Source organism: Canis aureus, chromosome 2, assembly GCF_053574225.1.
Source record: "Canis aureus isolate CA01 chromosome 2, VMU_Caureus_v.1.0, whole genome shotgun sequence".
Classification (NCBI taxonomy): domain Eukaryota; kingdom Metazoa; phylum Chordata; class Mammalia; order Carnivora; family Canidae; genus Canis; species Canis aureus.
In genome coordinates this window covers 65466124-65489230 of record NC_135612.1, presented here as the reverse complement: position 1 = coordinate 65489230, position 23107 = coordinate 65466124, and the positions used below count along the sequence as shown (strand labels likewise).

At 43.0% G+C, this 23107-nt stretch overlaps 1 protein-coding gene across 1 annotated transcript in view; it reads left to right on the top strand.

Annotated features, from left to right (window-relative positions):
• FAM200B (family with sequence similarity 200 member B) overlaps window positions 1-19795 on the top strand; it is a 58097-nt gene extending 38302 nt beyond the window's left edge. Inside the window, exon 9 of the mRNA XM_077877169.1 lies at window positions 19732-19795. Coding sequence (XP_077733295.1) covers window positions 19732-19780 — 49 coding nt within the window. The 3' untranslated portion in view covers window positions 19781-19795. The remainder of the gene's footprint in view (window positions 1-19731) is intronic.
• Window positions 19796-23107: the final 3312 nt, after the last annotated feature.

Below are 23107 nucleotides of genomic sequence, written 5' to 3'. Positions count from 1 at the left end.
GCTCCTTGCTTGGAGCCTGCTTCTCCCTCTGCTTGTGTCTCTGCCTCTCTCTCTCTCTCTCTCTGTGTGTGTGTCTCTCGTGAATAAATAAATAAATTCTTAAAAAAAAAAAAAAAAGGAAAAGCAATAAACCAAAAATAGAGCAATTATCTCTGGGTAGCGATCTTATCAATGATTCCTACTTTTGACTTTTGGCTTTTTGTATTTTCCAGATGTTCTCTAATGAGCATGCATTACATTTATAATCAGAAAAAGAGAAATATGCACACACATACACACATGCACATATCATTATATGTGTGATCATTTGAACTGACACAAAACATTTCCAGAAGACAAAAACCAGCCCAAAGCTTGTCACAGGGGCATCCCTGGGTGGCTCAGGGGTTTAGCGCCTGCCTTCGGCCCAGAGCATGATCCTGGAGTCCCGGGATCGAGTCCCACATCGGGCTCCCTGCACGGAGCCTCCTTCTCCCTCTGTCTGGGTTTCTGCTTCTCTCTCTCTCTCTGTATCTCTCATGAATAAATAAATTAAATCTTAAAAAAAAAAAAAAACCTTGTCACAGACACCTCTCTGTTCTCATTTGTTTCCTTATGTAAAGCAAGTGAGGGAAGTTCAGATGTGAAAACTCACTGCTTCTGATGCCCGAGCAGCCAGAAACTGGCAGAGGGTGGGAGCTTTTTCACTTCCTGGAGAGCCTGTAAGTCTCCCTAGCGGCAAAGAGATTGCCCAAGGGTAACAGAGCCATTCCTCAAATATGCAGTCCCGAGTCCAGGGCTCTCTCTTATTCTAACGGACCTTGTCTCTCCGTCAAGCCCTCCTGACAGTACCAAATATTTGCTCTAACGTTGGAAAACTGCACAGCTTGATGATCGCTGTGTATAACATACACACACATAACATAACCCCATGAATATCTAGAGTATCTCAGACACTGCCCTAGGCAGGCCTCAGTCTCTCTCATTGGTAATGACACCAGGACCTCTTGACTAGTTCCTTGTGCCTTCCATCTCTTTCTCCCCTGGTTCCTCCTCTCCCACTGTTACCCCACCCTTGTGGCATCCATAGGCTCATTGACTGCACCCTGGTGCTCTGGCAGGAGAGATCAGAGAACCTCCTTGACCACTATCATCAGCCATCTTCATTATCATCACCATCACCATCACTATCACGACTACAGATAGTATTTATCGAGTTCCTATCATCAACTGGGCAATGTTACAAATGTTTGATAAATGATTTAATCATCCATAGAATTATCACTATCGCTATCACTATCCTCATTTTGTAGACAAGGAAACAGGCCTGACAAAGTTAAATCACTTCCTCAAGGTCACAAAGCTAGTAAGTGGAAGGGAGTTTTTGCAACCAGAGTTGAAGTGCTTTACCAATCTGCTGTCCTAAATAAGACCCCACAAATGTTAAGAATCCCTGAATGTGTTCCAGAACCATCTAAACTGACTCCTTCCTCTATCCGTGTTCTCAATCTTTGTGAGATTTCCAATCCTGCTATCCATATACCATCTTTGCTTTTGCTTCTCTCTTGCACTTTGACACAAGACAGTCTCTCTTGTCCCCATACTGGACTTCTCTTCTGTCTATCTTGCATCTCTCCTCCTTGTCTCAGCATGTTTAAGGACACCTGTCAGGGTAACATCCTGCTTTCCATCTCACTTCCAAGGGCTGACATTGTTATACCCCCTACTCAAACCACGTGAGCACTGCAGGCAGAAATTAGACTTACATTTACATGGCAATTAGGGGTGCCTGGGTGGCTCAGTTGGCTAAGCATCTGCCTTCAGCTCAGGTCATGATCTCAGGGCCCTGGGATCAAACCATGAGCCAAAGGCAGACACTCAACTACTGAGTCACTCAGGCATCCCCCTATGGAGTTTTCGAGAACTCTGGTATTGTAATGGCTGAATTTTGGGAGTTTTCTCTTTTTACATAAGTCTTAACTACTTGTAGCTGTTGGCATGCAATATCAGTCCATGAATGTCTTACTTTAGCTTCAAAGGATATAACTGACCAAAGTTTATATGAGAAGAAAGAAAGAAAGAAAGAAAGAAAGAAAGAAAGAAAGAAAGAAAAGAAGGAAGAAAGTGGGAGGAGGGAGGAAGGAAGGAAGGAAAGGAGAAAGAAAAACTTTGTAATTTCAAAATCCTGCCTTAGTTCACCCACCATGACAAATCATATCCCATGACAAGCAGGAGGGCATTGTTATGAGGACAGGCAGGATGACCAAGCTTGCCAAAGCAACTCTTTTTCTCAGTTTAGCCTTGGAGTTTTATCATTCATTCTTCATTATGTAGGTTGCAGCGTGATGCCCCCCAAATGAACTCTAATAGGTTTCTAGAAGGATCCAGACCTTACTAGATATTGTGTTATAAAGAAGATCATTGGGATCCCTGGGTGGCGCAGCGGTTTGGCGCCTGCCTTTGGCCCAGGGCGCGATCCTGGAGACCCGGGATCGAATCCCACGTCGGGCTCCCGGTGCATGGAGCCTGCTTCTCCCTCTGCCTGTGTCTCTGCCTCTCTCTCTCTCTCTCTCTCTCTCTCTCTGTGACTATCATAAATAAATAATAAAAAAAAAATTAAAAAAAAAAATTAAAAAAAATAAAAATAAAAATAAATAAAAAAATAAAGAAGATCATTTGAGGGATGCTTGGGTGACTTAGTGGTTGAGCATCTACCTTTGGGTTAGGTTGTGATCCTGGGGTCCTGGAATCGAGTTCTGCATCAGGCTCTCTCTGCAGGGAGCCTGCTTCTCCTTCTGCCTATGTCTCTGCCCCTCTCTGTATCTCTCATGAATAAATAAAATCTTAAAAAAAAAAAAAGAACATCATTTAAGTTCCCTTCTCTTCCTGTTGTGTCTAGCAACACTAGATTTGACAAGTGTTCACACAACACTATATTACTGGCTGCAGAGGAAGGAGGAAGCAGAACCAGCCTCAAAGGCATGTGATCTGTGCAGGTGCACAAGGACTCATGCTCAGAAGGGTCCAGCTTGGTCTCATGCTCTTCTGTCTCTGTCCTTAAATTCTAAATTTTTAAAAAAGATTTTATTTATTTATTGATTTGAGAGAGAGAGAAAGAGACAGAAAGAGACAGAGATAGCAAGAGAGGGCACAAGCACAGAGGAGAGGGAGAAGCAGATGCTCCACTAAGCAGGGAGCCTGACTCTGGGCTGGATCCCAGGACCCTGAGATCATGACCTGAGTCGAAGGCAGACACTTAACTAACTGAGACACCCAGGTGCCCCTTAATTCTAAATTAAAAAAAAATGTATTTATTCATGAGAGACAGAGACAGAGAGAGAGAGAGAGTGAGAAAGAGAGAGAGACATAGGCAGAGGGAGAAGCAGGCTCCCTGCAGGAAGCAGGCTCCCTGCAGGAAGTCCCTGGGACTTTATCCCAGGACCCCAGGATCACAACCTGAGCCCAAGGCCGATACTCAACTGCTGAGTCACCCAGGCATCCCTAAATTCTAAATTTCTGAACAAGGAGCCCAGCAATTGTATTTTTCACTGGGTCCTGCAAATTGTGTAGCTGGTCCTGAGTGCCAGACAAGGCATTTTATTTAGTCTTAGGTGGCTCTGTTTCATAGATAAGTAACAGAACAATGGAGGCACTAGCTGTGCCCAATCCTAGAAAAGGATTCCTCCAGGGTTGACTATAGGTCTCCAGCACAACAGGTGAAAACACCCCTGTTGGCTCCACTGGACCACATTTCATATGCTTGGGGGCTTTCTTACCTTCTAAGTCCACTTTCCCAAGAAAGAAACTAACAGCTTGCTTTCCCAGTAGCCCTTGAAGCCGGGACACAGACACATGACATAAAGCTCACCGGTCAGGTGTACACCTATGAGGCTTCCCTTCAGGGGAGAGGTAAGAAGGAGATGTGGCCAAGGAGTCAGACTGTCCAGGGGGAAGGGTAGTGGCAGTGGGGTCTTAGTGCTGCCATGGCTGCTGCAACCATGCCCAGGTTAGCCTTGGAGTTAACCCCAGGCTCAGGATCTCTGCCGGGCAGTCAGATAGTTAATTTTGCCTTGGGGTTTCACAGTCTGGAAGTTTCTTTCCGTGGCTCTCCTGGAGATTCTATGCTTGCTTTCTGCTTAAACCGGCTGGAGTGGATTCTCTTCCACATCTGGACTGATCAACCTTCAATTCTAATTGAAGTTCTCCCCAGCCAAAGGCCAAGGGAAGAGGTGACTTGGCTCAGCCATGTGTCCATGTTTTGATAGTTTATCCGGCTTTGCATTGGTGAAGAGAGCATCCCCCACGCAGAAGGGCCGCTTCTGCCCGTGTGTGTGCAGGGCCACGAGGCCGCTTGCCTGGGCTTGTCCTGCTGGTTGTGAGGCCCCTCGCTATGCACGTTCTTTCTAACCTCCGTACCTACAGCAGTGCAGTGCAGAGCATCAGGCACTGCACGGCCCGCAGATAGCGCTTTGCGTCACCACCTCCACTTTTTGTGTCTACCGTTTACCCCCGGTAAATGATGGTGTCTCATCATCTGGATCTCAGCTCAAGGGTCTCTCTCCCTCCGTAAAGCCTTCCCTGACCAACTTCTCAACATAGGTCAGGTTCAGTGTGTGTTTTTTTTTCTTTCCTTTTTTCACTTTGTAATTATACATTTGTTAAAAAACAAGGCCAGGGACCAAAGGTGGCATTAAAAACATAGCCTTTGTGGTACAGCCTGGCCAATCAGAGGAGACACCCAGTGGCCTAGGCAGGGAGGCCACTAGCTTTAACACCTGGCCGGCTGTGGGGTGCTTGCCAACAGCAGCCGCGGCAGCGATGCACAGGCTGTATCTTCAGCTCCTGGCCCACTGCTTGGCACGTAATAGATGCTTACTAAATATCCAGTGAATAAGTTATTGTGCTCTGGTGTTGACTCTTCTCTTTAAATGCCAGTTTTGCTCTGGGGCTTTGTAGACCTAACATGTTGGACCATCTGAGACTTCCTAGCACGGCTCTTACCCAGGATATGGACACCGGCTGGGTTTGCTTCCTGAAGCTAATGTCATACTTTCCACCTTCTGTGCCCGGCAGACACTCAGGCACCTTGGAACAGTAGATTCCTTCCTCCAAGCCAGGACACTCTGGGGCTCCCTGGGGGTACTGCTTACACAGGGAGTGGGCGAGGTTGGAAACCGGGTGGCTCCAAATAGTTTAAGTAAACGGACAGTGGGAGAAAGAATGGAGAGGAATGAAATCTGAGAAGATCTGGCACGTGGTGGGATGTTCATTACTGTGGCCACTGGTATGGTTTGTAAGTGTGGTGTCTGTTAGCTTCTTAGAGAAGCTGTACCCAGCCGGGCACCATCAAACCACGTAGCTGTCATAACCCAGATGTGCCCTACTCTCCCAGTCCTAGGGGTCTTGAACATGTCTCTCTGTGTTGATTGCCATTCCTGCTCTGCCTACTTTGGGAGACGGTATTTAAGACCCACCTCAAGGGCAGCCCCGGTGGCGCAGCAGTTTAGCGCCGCCTGCAGCCCGGGGTGGGATCCTGGAGACCTGGGATCGAGTCCCACGTCGGGCTCCCTGCATGGAGCCTGCTTCTCCCTCTGCCTGTGTCTCTGCCTCTCTCTCTCTCTCTCTCTCTCTCTCTCTCCGAATAAATAAATAAATAAATCTTAAAAAAAAAAAAAAAAGACCCACCTCAAGAATCACCTCCTCACTGAATCCTCTGGCATCTTCTCCCATGGAGCCTTGGTTGTTCTTCACTTCTTTATCCCCCAGCCCCCCTGTGAATTCCCCTAACATGGTCCATCTCCACTGTCTTGTCATTGTTTGTCATTGTTTGGGACTGTGGTTTCATTGAAGATCACCCATCTTTGCATCCCTGGCCCAGCCATGCCTGGAGAAAGTGAACACACCACATGGATCTTCATGAGAGGATGGACATGCTGATGAACTGGGCTTCAGAGAAGAAAATGCAGGGTGGGTGATTATTTAGTTTTCTTTTTTTAAAAGATTTTTTTTAAAAAGATTTTTTTTCATGTTTTTATTCATGAGAGACACGGAGAGAGAGAGGCAGAAGGAGAAGCAGGCTCCCTGAAGCGACCTCGATGTGGGACTTGATCCCAGGACTCCAGGATCACAACCTGAGCCGAAGGGAAATGATGCTCAACTGCTAAGCCACCCAGGCATCCCTAATTTTCTTTTAATGCCATTTTTAAAAAGTTATTTATTTTAAGTAAACTCTACACCCAACGTGGGTCTTGAATTCCCAACCCTGAGATCAAGAGTTGCATGCTCTACTGACTGAGCCAGCCAGATGCCTTTTATTTTTCTTTCCATGTACATTTTGTTGAAGGAGATCAAGGATGGTATAAGAGATTAAAAGCATCATTAAAAAAAATTCAAATATAACACATGATTCTGTATTTATGCTATACGTCAATAAAACATCTGAAATGTACAATATATTACTAGTGTGGGTTAAGGGAACAGGGGGGAAGGTGACAAGTGCCATAAGACCTTGAGTACCTAAAAAAGAAGAGAAAAGGCCCCAACTGACTTCCAGTCCACAGTCTGTCTTAGGGCCAGTGGCTCCTCAGGCTAATCCCATGGGAGCTCCAGCCAAGGCGTCTCTGGAACCAGGCTTAAGAACACAGTGTTCACCGCCTTTGGGTTGCCAGGGTTACCAGTCAACTTGCACAACCACTCACAGCACACTGGCCTGTGACTTCTTTAGATGCTGCCAGTGATCTAGTGAGTAAATGGATTTCTGTGGAAAAACAAAATGCTTGATTAAAAAAAAACTTTTCTGAATAAAAATAATAATACCTACTCACTTGGAAACTTTTATTTCATTTTTTTAAAAAAGATTTTATTTATTTATTTCAGAGAGAGGGAGAGGGAGCACAAACGGGGGGAGTGGCAAAGGGAGAAGCAGACTCCCTGCTGAGCAGCGAGCCCACTCAGGGCTCCATCCTAGGGCTGTGGGAACATGACCTGAGCCCAAAGCAGACGCTTAACCGACTGAGCCACTTAGGCACCCCTCACTTGAAAAATCTTAAACAATACCTTCAAATTAGGAAAAAGGCATTAGCTACCCTCTGTTACACAACATGCAAAGTAGCAGACTGTTTCTCTATGGATATTAAAACACATATTCGTATTTTTAAGCACGTGAGGTTTTGTTTGACATCAGGGATGCAATCAAGAACAGAATCATTAAATCATAAGTTCTCAACTTTTTCCACATTAAAATGCTGATTTCAAACATAGAGTTGCCTTCTGACCACTCTCCCTGCTTCTGATGCATCCCTCCATCCTAACTTCTATAACATTGCCAGGGCAATCATCTTTTTTTTTTTTTTTCTTTTTTTTTTTAAGATTTTATTTATTTATTCGAGACACACACACACACACACACACACACACACACACACAGAGGCAGAGACACAGGCAGAGGGAGAAGCAGGCTCCCTGTGGGGAGCCTGATGCGGGATTGGATCCTAAAACCCCGGGATCAGGACCTGAGCCAAAGGCTGATGCTCAACCACTGAGCCACCCAGGCATCCCCAGGGGAAATCACCATAAACTAGGATCTGAACTGCATCAGTTCTAGTTGAGTATCAGTACAAGATAAAGCCCATGTTTTACAATCTAATATTCAAGATCTTTCTACTTGACCCCAAACTGCCTTTCTAGTCTCATGTCTTCAGAGACCCTCTATGCTCTCCAGGTACCTTCTCTCAGCTCCCCGTTCTGAACTAGAGCCTCCGGATCCTGTACCTTTGCTCACCTCCTTCTTGATGTTTGTTTGTTCCAGCTTCAAATGCATTTGTTTTTATGTCTCTCTTGAGGACAGAGTCTTTATCCATTTGTCTTTGTGTTTGTCACAGTGCTTCACCCTGACCAGCCAAGACCCAGTGAGCAGTTCCTATGTGAAGGCATCGATACTGCATTTAAAAGATTATCAGGGTTGAGAAATAGAAAGAAGAATCCCATACTCCTCTTCCTGTGTTTCTCCTGTGTACAACACTTCGCTTCTGGCATTCTAGTCACCAAATATGTGTTTTTTTTTCCACACCAAGCAGTTTTCTGACTCCAGTTGGGTGACCTACAACGCAACTGAATTCTGACACTATCCACCTGGAGATACATTCATATTCCACAGGTCAAGGGCTCATCCCACAAGGCTATGCCCTAACCCCCTTCACACCAGTCACGAGTCCAGGTTGTCACCTGTGCTTTTGGCTAACCAGCTATAAAGCAGAAGTTCCCATGATTTTCTCCTTGGATTCAATGAATTGGCTCGAGCAGTACACAGAACGCAGAAAATCCGTTTAGTTACTAAATCAGTGGTTTAATACAAACGCTAGAACTCAGGAACAGCTAGATGAGACACATAGGTTGAGGTATAGGGAAGGGGTGAGGAGCTGCCATGCCCTTTCCAAGTCCTGTTCTCCCCATATGGTGTCACATGTTCACTTCCTGGAGGTTCTCCAAACCTCATCCTTTTGGGGTTTTATGGAGGCCTTGTTATGTAAGCATGATTGATTAGATCATTGGCCGTTGGTGATTGATTCAATCTCTAGCCCCTTTCCCCTCCCTGGGTGTCAAGGGATGGGAGTGAAAGTTTCAACCTGCCAAGCACTATTTATTTGGCTTCCCTGGGCAACCATTAGGTGTGGTTCAAAAGTTACCCCATTAACGTAAGAAAAGACAACCTAACCCTTCTCAACATTTAGGAAATTCCAAAGGTTTTAGGAGCTTTTTGCCAGGAATGGGAGGAAGACCAAATATTTCTTACTATAAATCACAATAGCCCGGGGAAGCAAGTGGGGTGGAAGCCCAACATTGTGGCTAAGTGCATGGATTCTGGGGCTTCACAATCTGGCCCAAATCCTGCCTTTATGACTTGCTAGCCACATGGCTCTGGGTAGATCATGTATGTCTCTGAGGTCTCATTGTAAATAAGGATTATAAGGGCTCAGAATAAAATGAGTTCCTGTGCATGAAGAACCCAGGGTAGTGCCAGGCAGGTAAGTGAACACTGTGCCAAGCATTAGTAACTACTACTGTAGTTACTACAGGAGTAATGATAGTGATCCACATAAACACTATCTAGGAAGACAATACTTTCTAGATCCAGAGATTACTATGCAGTAGTCACTGAGCTAAGTACTTTCATAAATGCTCTTTTTCTTCTATCAAAAAAGCATGACGACTGTTTTCTGATGGTCTTCAAAGACGTGCAGTGGGAGTGATCGCATCTTGGCTTCCTGATTGGTTACATGTTTGAAATTCACCTTGAGCACAATTGTTATGGACTACCTGTATCTGCCTAAAATTCATATTTTGTTTGGTGGCCCCAGCAAACCAATATTTAATGAATATGTCAAAAGTAGAGTGCAGAAGCAGACGTGCTAAAGTGAAAACCATCTTTCTTGACTCCTTCTTTCACAAGATAGTGAAAATTGAGGTTTGCAAAGGGAATCAAGTAGATATGAGTGAATAGAGAGTGTCAATTTGAGAAGTATTTGTGACCCCACTCCAAATGGAGCAGTTCAAAGCAGAGCTGATCCAGCAACTAGTGCTCATTCTTCTATTTATTTAGTCTTGTCTGTAATTCCCCAGTGCAGAGAGTGCAACTCATGGAAATGCATCTTCATCGAAAACTTTGCAGTTGCTAGAAACTAATTGACAGTCCTGTGAAACACGGAGGCCAGCCTCACACTTCACAGAGGATTTGGCACCAAAGAAAAGGGTAAACCGAAAGCCCGTGCTGGCCAGCAGGGCACAGCTATTGTTGAAACTGGGAAACTGCCTTTTGAGACCTGGCGGGGCTTCTGAATATTCACATTAATAACCAGTGAAGCAGGTTGTAGAATCTGAATGTTGCTTATTTCAATACAATCATTCATTGCTTAAAGCCTTATGTTTTTGTAATTTCTTGGTAGAGTCTATCTAAAGATATATCCCTATAATAGGAGATGTATATCTATTAAATTACTTAGTATTTTAGAAATATCGTTATTTTTTTCTACAAAAGATATGGATTGCAGCAGGTTCTCTAGAGCATATTTATTCATTGCTATGGTATTTTTGTCCTTTGAAAGTCATATTATCATGTAGCTATTAAAGGGTAGCTGTCGAGATTACCCAAACTTTTCACTGAAGTGACTTATTTATTTGAGAAAAATGCATGTTGAAAAGCTGTTTGAAGTATGTGCATTTCTACCTTGTACAGAAGCAGAAGGGGTTTAATTTGGCTTATACCTCCTGCATGATTTTGTTATAGAAATGTGACGTGATTAACTCTAAGATGGTTCTTGTAAAATTTTATTATTTGGTAAAAACTAACACATAGTTAAAAACTCTCAGAGGAACATATTAAAGTTGTTTGGAATCTGTGTGAAACAATGATCTGTATAGAATTACAATCAGAATGGAGTTCTTGTTTGTCACTGCTGCTGTTAAAAGAATTTAGGGGACATGGTGCAGGGGTTTGGGGCAGGAGAAAAGAGAGACTCTCCTGACCCTCACCAACTGATGATTAAACTAACAATCACTCCCTATTTTTATGTGTATGATGGAGACACAGGGTATTTTGTGATTGCATGGTGGACGGCTTCATCTAGTCTAGTATCAGAGAAGAGAGACTTTCCAGATAAGTGATCTATAAATTGAGATGGGAAAGATAAGGGTTATTTAGCTAAATGAGACATAGGAGGGTTGGAAATATTTCCAGGTAGGGAGACCGATACGTACAAAGATTTATATCCTTAATTACTGAGTTTGTCCTAAATGTTTACACTTTGTTTACTTAACAAATTTATATACTCAGTCAGTAGTAACTATCTTGATTAGGAGTCTTAGAGAGGAGGGCACCTCGGTGGCTTAGTGGTTGAGCATCTGCCTTTGGCTTAGGTCATGATCCTGAGGTCCTGGGATGGAGTCCCTACAGGGAGCCTGCTTTTCCCTCTGCCTATGTCTCTCTCTCTCTCTCTCTCTTTTTAATATTTTATTTATTTATTCATGAGACAGAGAAAGAGACAGAGAGAGAGGCAGAGACAGGCAGAGGGAGAAGCAGACTCCATGCAGGGAGCCTGGTGTGGGACTCCATCCTGGGATTCCAGGATCAGATCCTGGGCTGAAGGCAGACGTTAAACCTCGGAGTCATCCAGAGATCCCTAAATAAATAAAATCTTAAAAAAAAAAAAAAGGAGTCTGGGAGAAGTAGTGATCGATGTCTCACATCCAAGGACACAAGACTGTTTTGAGTTTGGCTCTGCTGGTCCCCTCTTCTCCAAAGGAGTTGCCAAACAAGGCTGCCTTAGATGAGTAAGCACAAACTGGAAATCAGCTTTCATTATTAACCACTAGATTGTCAGGCTCCCCACTAGGGGCCACCCCTGTCTAAGCTAAGGTGGACAGGCCCCTGAGGATATCAACCTTGTGATGTGGTAACCTTACTCAGGAGTTAATGTGGCCCAAGAATTCCTTGCTCAGAGCACTCATATTAAGGAGTTCTTCCCTCCTGGAAGAGGGTGATTGAGGTTGGGAGGTGGGAAGAGGAGAGCCTAGGCAATTAAACAGGGAGAAATGTTGGGAAATTCTGTCCATACCCTGGATAGGCTTCATGAAAAATCATGGTGAGAAGTTCTGGGAAGCTCTCGAGCTTCACAAGGGCTTACAATGTAGTGTGTGTGTTGGGGTTGGAGGGCAGCCATAATCAACAGCATTACTGAAAGTATGTGTCAATGTTCCACAGCAGGGGCCAAATTTGGACCATCACTTGCTTTTTTTTTTTTTTTTTCATCATCACTTGCTTTTGTACAAAAGTGCCACAAGGGGTTTTTGCATTTTTAAATAGTTGAATAAAAATTAAAGAAGAACAATATTTCATGACTTGTGGAAATTACATGAAGTTCAAGTTTCAATGTCCATAAATAAAACTTTTTGGGAACCTAGCCACGCTCATATCTGTGGCTGCTTTCAAGCTGCAGTGGCAGAGGTGAGCAGTTGTGACAGAGACTGTGTGACCCTCAAAGCTGGAAGTATTTATTATTAGTCCCTTTACAGAAAATGTTTCCTGACTGATGGTCTGAAAGTCTGGGAAAGTCAGTGAGCCCCAACCCAGCTGCTGCACTGGGTAAATCATGAACAATCTGGTTGGTGCATGATGGCTCTATTCTCTACTTTGTTTGCTGATGCACTGTACAAATAAATAATATTTCATTTTCTCTTAACATCCTCAGCTCTGTGGTCACACCTGTGACAAGCCTGTGACAAGCTGTTAGAAATAGTTTCTTAGTGGGGGAGGAGGAGGGTTTTCCCCCCCAGGCTTTTGCTGAGCTGTTTTTTATTGAGAACTTGAAAAATCAAGGAATTCCTTTTATTACTTGAGCCAGATTTAGGTTGTTGACTGACTTTAAGTTGTTGAGTCTCCTCAAAAGTAGACCCTGTGATAGAACAAATCCAGGTGATTCCAGGAAATACTGGTAAGGGAGTAGAAGTAGACCATAGGGGCAGGAAACGAATCCAGGGTTACAAAGTGAAGGCAACTGGAGTTTGTTGCTGCAGACAGCATAAAACATACTTTGGAGTTGTTGCACCTGAGGCAGGAGGAGGTTAAGACATTTATCTACTTATCAGTCATTGGTTGAGAAGGGCTCCCAAGGGACATCTGGCCTGCACTATGGTTGCAACTGGCTGCTGTTGCAGAGATGGATCAGGGGTATTATCAAACCATTAAAAGGTCATTGCATACCCTTACATTTAAAACCAAATTCGGACTTACACAGAATTGACTAGTACAAAGAGTTAATTTTTTTTAGAACGTTGTTCTGCAAGTTATCAGTTCTAGGTGTACTATAATTTACATTATGGAATAATTTATCATATTTAGTTCAATGCTGTCAAGGCCTATAAAATACATATCACAACTCTAGTAACAGTTGTGTCAGCAGAAAAGTCTCAAAACTTAAAATTATCAAAGCTTGTTTGTGATACTGAATTTGGTAAGAGTGACTCGACAAGCTTCAATTATATAGATTGAAAATGAAGTTGTTAAAAAGTATGAACTTTGATGACCTGATAAGTAAGTTTATAGAGAGTTTGAGCCACAAGTGTGCTTTGGGTGTTGTGGTTGTGCCAGCTCATACTGTATTCATCAGTCATCAGGAGATCTGAATGTTTCCATTCCTCTGATGTGCAGTAACTGAGATAAATGTCTACCTGGCCCTTTGAGAAAGGGTCAGGGAAATCATGATTTTATATGCTTGCTGTGGCATTACAGGTACTTCCTCCCTCTAGAATGATTGGATGTGGATCTGAGATTCCAGATACAGGTTTGGGAACCAGGTGGTGGATTGTGATCTCCCACAGCTGATTGCTTTGGATCACTTACTCTTGATCATTTTTGATGGTAAAGGTAAAACACATCTTCACTCACTACCTGTCTTTCTTGCTGTAAGGAACTAGAAGGATCTATTAGCCTCTGTCTCAGATTCCTGCCTGCCTGGCTCCCATTTGCCACGTTGACTTAATTGCCATTATGGCAATCACATATGCCCTGCCTATGCTAATTAAGTGCTTTTTCCCAGGCTCCACTACTTCTTGGCACTAGGAAGCCCTGTCTCAAAACTACATCCCCACCACCATCCCTGGCCTTTAGCATACAGCTACTTCTGAGCTTATCCATGAGGCCAGTATCCTCATCACTAGAACATTCTTTACTGCTTCAATCAATCATAATAGTAATATTCTTTTTTTCTTTAGTCATATTCTTTTGAGCGTGCCTTTAACCTCATCCAATCTACCCTCTCCCTCCTTTTACTGCTTGTCAAAGAAGGGTAGCAAATACATTTATTTACTTCAAGGCATCTTTCTTTGTGGTTTCAATGAACCATTTCAACAGTGTTATTAAGACTGGCTCTAGGTCTTTGCTGGGATCTTAAATTTGAGTGGTGGGACAGTGCCCCCTTAAAATACATTCTTTCTTATCCAGCCTTCAGTGTTCCATACCACCATCTCCAGTCAAGCCCTGTGCTCAGGCATGTTTTCCCAGTTGTTGGCATACATATTAGGTAGATCCTGTAATTTTCCTGGTTAATAATTCCTTTTCTAAATGAAGGAAAATATTTTCCCCAAGTACATACTTGAACCTAGTTATCAATCTAGACGCAACTAAAGAATGTAGATCCTTAAGAGGACAAGCATAATCTTGCAATGTAAGGCCTGAGCTGGGCTCCAGGCAAAGGGAGTTGCTATCTTCCAGCAAAGCAGAATCCTAGGAATATGGGGGGGGGGGGCATCTGGAGGTTCAAGGTTTTCAATCCCATGTACAGAATGTCCCCATCCCAAGTCTCAGGGTCCTACACCTTCCCTCTCAGGGAAGGGTATCTACCAAGCTGTGAATTGGGGCTTCTTGTTGCTCTGCTCCGCTCACAGTGAACATGTTCACTCATGTGATGTTCAGCACAGTTTATCCTGGGCTGCCCTCCTGTAGGAGGTAAGGGCCTCCTCAAATGCACCGAAGAGGTCTTCTGACTTCACATTGTGCCCTGAGTCAATAGCTGGCTGACTCAATTCTGTCATTTTCTCCCCTTTCCACTACTTTGATGGTAGTGGAAAGCAACAACTAACCACATTCCTTATAATTGCCATCTCTCAGTTGCTTAGATGGCATGTAAGTCAATGCATCCTTCTCTCGCAGTACATCACAGTTCCCCTCAGTGAGAGTCTTAGTGATATAATGCCACGGTGTGCCGGAGGAGAGGCAATTGAGACCAGAGAGGGAAGACACCAGTGACGGGTAGATTGTTAGGCAAAATGTCACTGAGAGCATCTAGCCCTTAATCCTACAGGGAAATTGGGGTTGACAGGGTGGACTATTTCTGAGTTATCCTAGTGGAGGTACATGTGAGTTAAGGTCTTTCTCCTTTGTTACTGTCAGTCATTGGTTGAGGGCTGCTCTCAGGAAGGGTGTTAATTCCTGGACATGTTCAGGCTGCCCAGTGTGTGGGCAGAGCAGGTTTTGGAAGTCAGAGAGAAGGCTCTCGGGCAAAGAGTTACAGGTGCCTCTCTTTGGAAGTTAGATAGGTATGCCTAGACATGGTTATTGCCAAGGGGATAAGCATGAGGCATCAGCATTTTCTGCTATGGTGAGATTTTTTTGTCACTTGATTTAAAGCTTCCCAGTTGTCAGTTTGGGTGTTATTCAGGTTTTTTTTTTTTTTTTTTTTAAACTTTATTCAGGGCTTCTTTCTGGGATCATTTCAATTTTGCCCCTACCTCAAAATACTTTCTTATTACATTTATTGCCTAAATTCATGACAGACTTCCTACTCTATCACTAGCCTGGTCACTTCCTTATTTTCTCAAAGCAAAGAATACCTTTGGTAATACTATCTTCAATTAGAACTAAAGAACTTCCCCGTTTAACATTATAACAAACCCTAAATGCAGCAGATGTGGCATGCACTAGCAAATGACAATAAAGAATACGTAACTATCCATTTCTACCTCTTCAGCTGGAAGACTTTTAATATATGTCTCTGCTCAGAACTAGAGATATGTTCATTAATTATTTGTTAAAGAGAACAAATAATTAAGATACAGATCTTAACTTCAAGGAACTGCTATCCAGGGCTGTGTTGTCCCATATGGTAGCCACTAGCCATTTGTGACTACCGAGCATTCAATATATGTCTAGCCCAAGTGAAGTGTGTTTTAGGTGTAATATAAACACCATATTTCAAAGACTTAGTACAAAAGAAAGAAGAACATAAAATATAACATTCGAATTTTTATATTGACTATATGTTGAAGTGACAATGTTTTGGATAGGTTGAGTTGAACAAAATGTTTTATTAAAATTAGTTGCATTTAAAAAATATGGATACTAGAAAACTTAAAATTACATCCATGGCTTACATTATATTTCTATAGGATCATGCTTATCTAGAAAGAATTATCATGTGGCCTACCATGAACTGCAACACGAGACAAAATTCTACAAATGCTAGCTCTCAGGAGTTAAACTATTTTTGATTTCTTGAAGAGAAAGTGATTAAAAAAATATTGTGCACTTCTCACCAATTTACTTGTCAAAGAAAATTAAATTTCATTCACCAGGTAATATAAGTCATATAATCTCACCAAGTTTGTCTCCTAATTTAAAGGAAACAAAGTCCAATATTGAAGATTAGTGATTTGGTGATAACTGTTTTAAACCATATAAAAGGCACAGGGAGGTCTACTGCTAGTCTCTCTACTTCTCTGTGGTTTGAAAACCTTACTAAAAACTGAAAAGAAGCAAACAAAGTCCTGCCCCTACAAAAATCCCACCAAACACCAAAGCAAAATAAAACAACAAAAAGCAAGCCCCAGTTGAATATTAATTATGGTCCTATAATCCCTGGTTATATCAGTATAAATGTTGTAGCCCACATCTCTCCAAAAGGATTCAGAATGTACTAAAAGATCACAGATGGCCCGCCAATATTAGCTAGTAATGATGGAGTATTTGCTGTGTGCCTGGAGCAGTTCTAAGTGTTTTCCATGCATTAACATTTTTGGGCTTCACAGTACAATTCGCAAGGTAATATTCCAATCCCATTTCCCGGTGAGAAAACTCAAGGTCATAGAGCAGGAAAATAACTCAAGATACCATAGCTTAGAAGACTTAAAAAGCCAGGACTCAAACCAGGAGAAACAACCTTAGTACTTGTACCTTAACCACTAGGCTGGACCATCCACATAGCTACCATTTGCCAGAATCAACACTATCACCATCATTTTCTTTTATCTTTTCTTTTCTTTTTTTTTTTTTTTAAGATTTTATTCATTTATTCACAAGAGACACAGAAAGAGAGAGAGAGAGGCAGAGACACAGGCAGAGGGAGAAGCAGGCTCCATGTAGGAAGCCCGATGTGGGACTCTATACCAGGACTCCAGGATCACACCCTGGGCTGAAGGCAGGCGCTAAACCGCTGAGCCACCCAGGGATCCCCTATCACCATCATTTTCTATATGCAAAGTCTAAGTATTGTATCTCCTTAAATTACAAAAAGATAAGAAATTTATTTTATTTTTATTTTAAAATTTTTTTAAATTTAAATTCAACTTGCCAAAATATAGTATAACACTTAGTGCCCATCCCAAGAAATTTATTATGTGAAGTTACCTTTCCCAAATGTCATTCCTTACAAATAACTGGTCTGAATATGGTGTGTATTTTTCCAGACATTTTTCTATTTAACACACAGTTTATATTTCCGTGTTTATAGAAGCCAGGCAGAGTTCTAAGTGCTTATCAGATATTAGTGCATTGAATCCTCACAACTGAGTCCTTGATTTCAGGGGAGAAATCAGAGACTATTCAAAAACTAGGCAGTCAGCATGAATAGGGCTCTAAGCATTCTGTCCTCCGGCTCACCTGCTGCAGTTCAGCCCTGGTTGACCTCCTCTGGCTGTGGGAGGCAGGGTGGGGTGGAGGCAGGGAGGACTCCAGAGCCTCTGAATCTCCTCCCAGAGCCCCTAGGGACCAAGTAGCCCTGCGTCCTCGGCTTTAGGTCCCCAATTTCAGGAGTTTCCAACCAAGCAGTGAGACTAGCTTAAACAAATAACTCACCTATTATTCTGGGACTCTGTGATAAAGATGTTCTTCTTGATCTCAATTTATTCAGATTCCTCTAAACTTTGCAGTCTCTGTCTGACTTGGACTCTGTCCTTGGTATTTTTTTTTAATATTTTAGTTATTCATTTAGAGAGAAAGAATGCACAGCAGGGAGTGGGATGGAGGGAGAGGGAGAGGGAGAGGGAGACCAAGCAGACCCCATGATGAACATGGGGGACTGATGTGAGGTTCGATCCTAGGACCCCAAGATCATGGCCTGAGCCAAAATCAACAGTCAGATGCTTAACCAACTGAGCCACTCAGGTACCCTCTGTCCTTGGTTGTTTAGTCTGATTTTAGGAAAGGTTCTTGCTAAAGTAGAATCCTGCTGGTCAGGTTAGTGAAAAATCTCCCACCCTTGATGTGTGATTTAGTCCTTTACCCTCGACCCTCAGTATGTCATCACTCTGGCCTGTGAAAGGTTACAGAATATATCAACCCCAAAGTATGTCTTTGGCAAAAGGATTACATTAAGCTAATTAATTTTAAGAAATAGAAGACACATGAAGGAGAAGCTCTGAAAACTGAGAATTAGTTACTCTTTTTTTTTTTTTTAAGATTTTATTTATTTATTCATGAGAGACAGAGAGAGAGAGAGAGAGAGGCAGAGACACAGGCAGAGGGAGAAGCAGGCTCCATGCAGGGAGCAAATGTGGGACTCGATCCTGGGACCCTGGGATCTTGCCCTGAGCCAAAGTAGATGCTCAACTGCTGAGCCACCCAGATGTCCCTAGTTACCCTTTTTAAAGGGAAATTTACAATAATAAAGGAAATCTCCATGTGTGAGGGTGTCTACTTTTGGTTTAAAAGAAAGAGGATAAAAAATAATTTATTTTTTTAATTTTTAAAAAATATTTTATTTATTTATTCATGAGAGACACAGAGAGGCAGAGACATGGGCAGAGGGAGAAGCAGGCTCCCTGTGGGGAGCCCAGTGTGGGACTAGATCCCAGCACCCCAGGATCATGACTTGAGCCACCCCGGTGACCCTAATTTTTTTTTAAGGAGTTTAATACTGCCAGGAATATTTACTATTTGTCCCAGCTGAAATTTGATGTTATCAGAAAGAATATTTTTTAAAGATTCACTTATTTATTTGAGAGAGACAGAGTGTGTAAGTGGAAGGAAGGGCAGAGGGAGAGGGAGTGAGAATCTTAAACAGACTTCCTGTTATGTGTGGGCCTTGAGGCTGGCTGGATGTCATGACCCTGAGATCATGACCTGAGCTGAAACCAAGAGCAGTCCCTTAACTGACTGAGCCTCTCAGGTGCCCCTGAAAGAATTTATTTTTTAAAGAGTTCTATGGGGACGCCTGGGTGGCTCAGGAAATGATCCTGGAGTCCTGGGATTGAGTTCCACACCAGGCTCCCTGCATGGAGCCTGCTTCTCCCTCTGCCTGTGTCTCTGCCTCTCTCTCAATCTGTGTCTCTCATGAATAAATAAATAAAATCTTTTTTTTTTTAAGAGTTCTATGATCAGAAGTTGGCCTAATGGGAAGTTGATATTCAGAGCCTGATAAGAGCTATTTTTAAATACCTGTTCTATTTTTTTTAAAGAGTTTAATTATTTATTTATGAGGGACACACAGAGGGAGGCAGAGACACAGACAGAGGGAGAAGCAGGCTCCCTGCAGGGAGCTCAGTATGGGACTGGGTCCCAGGACCCTGTGATCACGCCCTGAGCTAAAAGCAGACACTCAACCACTGAGCCACCCAGCTGTCCCAATACTTGTTCTATTTGACCCTATTCCTCATGTGGGGACTTCTTAGTCACCTGAAACCCCCTTCGTAAACTGCTGACTCTGCTCCATCAACTCTGTCCACATCCTTCTTGCTAGCATGGTGTTGTTGAGGACTTCCTTGACTACTTTTAGAAACTTAAGATCCCCTCAATATGGCTCCTCCTTCTTGTTGCTGCTGCTCCTCCTTCCTCCTTATGCCACCTTCAATCTTCCAGTTTCCTGGAATCCTTTTATCTGTCCCTCTCAAGCCCTCACCTCCTCCATCCCTTCCCGATGGTTCCCTCCCCACTTCAGCCCCTCAGTGCCCTATAGTCATTGGAACTTCTGGCCCCTTCTCTCCCACCAGGAGCTCCCTAGGAACACAGGAACTTCGAAAAGGAACCACCTGCAGCTGAAGAAGAGAAAGGAGCTATTTGGAAGCTGGGCAAATGAAAAAAGTCTTAAAAATTCTTCCACAAGTATTGGTAAAAAGCTTTGGCCATTTGAGTGGCTGTTCTGAACAAAAGATTTATAATAGCTGTGTTTCAGTTTTGAAAAGGAAAGAAAACTTTATTTTTACTATAGAAACCTAATAGAAACAGAAGAGGAAAGGAATCTACATATAGATGAGGGGAATAGTAGGCAATACATGAGAATAAGGCAAAGTCACATCAAATTGGGTACTTATAACATCCAACATCATCAGCTGGGGAAGCTCTGTGGAGGCAGCCAGGCCAGGGTCCTGATGGAGAGGCCTGGACAAAGGGTCCTCCCCTCAGCTGAGACTTCCAATGGACCATCCCCATCAGGGCCATGTTTATAGGGCAAACGGAAGAGTTTGGAGGTAAACATTTGTTTGCCTGCATGCAGTTTGGAGTGAGCTGAATTTTTATGTTATCACGTTTTTATATTTTTAAGAAACCTGGGCTGTGTGTGTCTGCCTCCCCTCCTGGATTCCATTCCAGAGCGCCAGCCCAGCCTAGAGCAGGAGGGGATGTGAGACAAGATTTGTAGCTCTTGGCGTCCAGAAAAGAAAGGCCAGGTCTGACCTGGAGGCCAGATAATATATCTCAAATAACCAGGCTCCCAAGGTTATTCACATAGCATGAGTCCCACAGACAACATTGCTTAGCCTGCCTGTGTCTATGCAGGGCCAGGTGGTGGGTTATGCGAGACACATCACAAAAACGTCTATCCATACAGAATAGCAGGTAACCTTAACATCTACCATCTGCCAGAAACACAATGTAAATCCAGATTGTTCTTTTAAAAGCCAATGAGATTTGTTTTTATTAAAAAAATTTATTTTATTTTATTTTTTATTTTTTTTAAATTCATTTATGATAGTCACAGAGAGAGAGAGAGAGAGAGAGAGAGAGGCAGAGACACAGGCAGAGGGAGAAGTAGGCTCCATGCAAGGGAGCCTGATGTGGGACTCGATCCCAGGACCCTGGGATCATGCCCTGAGCCAAAGGCAGAAGCTCAACCGCTGAGCCACCCAGGTGTCCCCCAATGAGATTTGTAATATCGTACCTGTCTCATGGCTGAAATTTTAAAATGAAAGCTATAAGATCTCTTTTTCTGTCTGTCTGGTTTCTATATGTTTATATGTGTACATTATAGATGTGTGGTAGTTTTCTGCCTCTAGGTAGTATTACTGGTTCTTGTATGTTTGTTTTCCAGATTTAAGAAAACATTTTTTTCTTTTCTCTCAAGCTATCTATAATTTACCAAAAGTCACCAAAGGATACCTTTGTAAATGGAAACAGAAAGTAGCAAAGTGGTTTCCGGGGGCTGCAGGGGTTGGTAAAAGGGTAGGGACTTTCAGTTCTAAGATGAACAAGGCCTGATGCTCTAAATAAACAACGAGGTGAGTATAGCCGATAACACTGTATTGTGCAATGGAAATCGGCCCAGAGAGTAGAACTTAAATGTTCTCACACACACAAAAAGGTAAAATACGTGAGGTGATGGGTGTGTTAATTCACTTGATGGGGAGCTCTTCACAATATGTGTGTGTATCAAGCCACCACTGTGTACTTTAAATATCTTATGATTTGTCAATTATACCCCAGTAAAGCTGAACACAAAATCACAAGACAATCTTCCCAATGGAGGAAACACTGACTTGAATCTGCCTTGTCCTTGATGTGCCTGTCCGCGATCGTCCACTCGCTGCCCTCCACCCTGTCATTGCTGGGCTGTGAATCTGCACTTATCCACACTCTGTTGGGACTGGAGCTCAGGTCTATCCTCAGGGCTCTTGCTCTCCTATTGCAATAGTTCTCGAATCATATTTGCCATCACCACTTTACCCTCCATCTGATTCTGGTTTTCTTTGACACCAATAGCATCTGGAAGTACTAGCTTGCCTTCTCAGCCAGATGTGCTAACCATCTCTTTGTTTTCCCCCTGAATTTGCTTATTTGACTCCTTTTATTTTCTCTTGCTCATTCAGCAAATATTTTCCACTGGGAGAAAGAGAAGCAAGTCCTCAGAAGAAAGGTAGTGCTGGCCCAGGAGGGGAGGGATGGCGGGCACACTGAAGAATACACGTTCGAGAGGCCCACTGTTCGGTAATCAGGTCATGCTCATGTCCTTGTCTTTCTTTCCTCATCACAGCGCATAAACTCCAGTATTTCTTATTTTTCAAGTATGATATGAGTTCCTCTCTTACAGTAATTCATGGTAATGGGGGAAGTTGACTTGAGTCCGACCAGAAAATGAATTGCTGCCAGTTTGTAAATACACTAAGGAACTTCTGTTTTGTCCTAGAGCAACAGGGAACTATGGACTGCTAAACTTTGACAAGGGAGACGTGTGGTTACATTTCTGCTTCAATTATGAAGTCATTCAACAAATATCGTGTTTGTGGGTTCTGAGCTTTGTTCTAAGTGCTGGGATTGCTTCAGTGGTTGACAAACATCCGTGCCTTCCTGGAGTACACAGTCTGGCGGGTGGTGGAGAGCAGCAGTAAGAAGCTTGTGTAAAGTAGTAAATTATATTTTAGAAAGTGATGCATACTATGAGAAAAATATAGCAGGGAAGAGCATAGAAAGTGTTGGGCTGTGCTATGGTTCTTTTTTTTTTTTTTTAAAGATTTTATTTATCTATTCATGAGAGACACAAAGGGAGAGGCAAAGACATAGGCAGCGGAAGAAGCAGGCTTCACATGGAGAGCCTGATGTGGGACTCGATCCCAGGACCCTGGGATCACGACCTGAGCCAAAGGCAGATGCTCAACCACTGAGCCACCCAGATGCCCCATGCTATGTTTTTTTTTTTTTTAAGATTTATTTTTTAAGATTTATTTATTTATTTTAAAGATTTATTTTTAAAGGTTTATTTAAATATTTATTTGTTTTTTTTAAAGATTTATTTTTTAAAAGATTTATTTATTCATGAGAGACACACAGAGAGGCAGAGACACAGGCAGAGGGAGAAACAGGCTCCCCACAGGGAGCCTGATGTAGGACTTGATCCTGGATCCCAGGATCATGCCCCGAGCCTAAGGCAGAAGCTCAACCACTGAGCCATGCAGGTGTCCTATGTGCTATGTTTCTAAATAGGGAGGTCTGGGGAAGGTTCACAGATGACCCTTGAACAAAGATTTGGAGTTGTGGAGGGACCAAGTCATGCTGATATCTGTGGATATCAGGTATTTAGGTAGAAGGGGCAGAAACAAGGACCCTGTTGTGGCCACACATCTGAACTATTCAGCAACAGCTAGGAGGCCAGGGTGG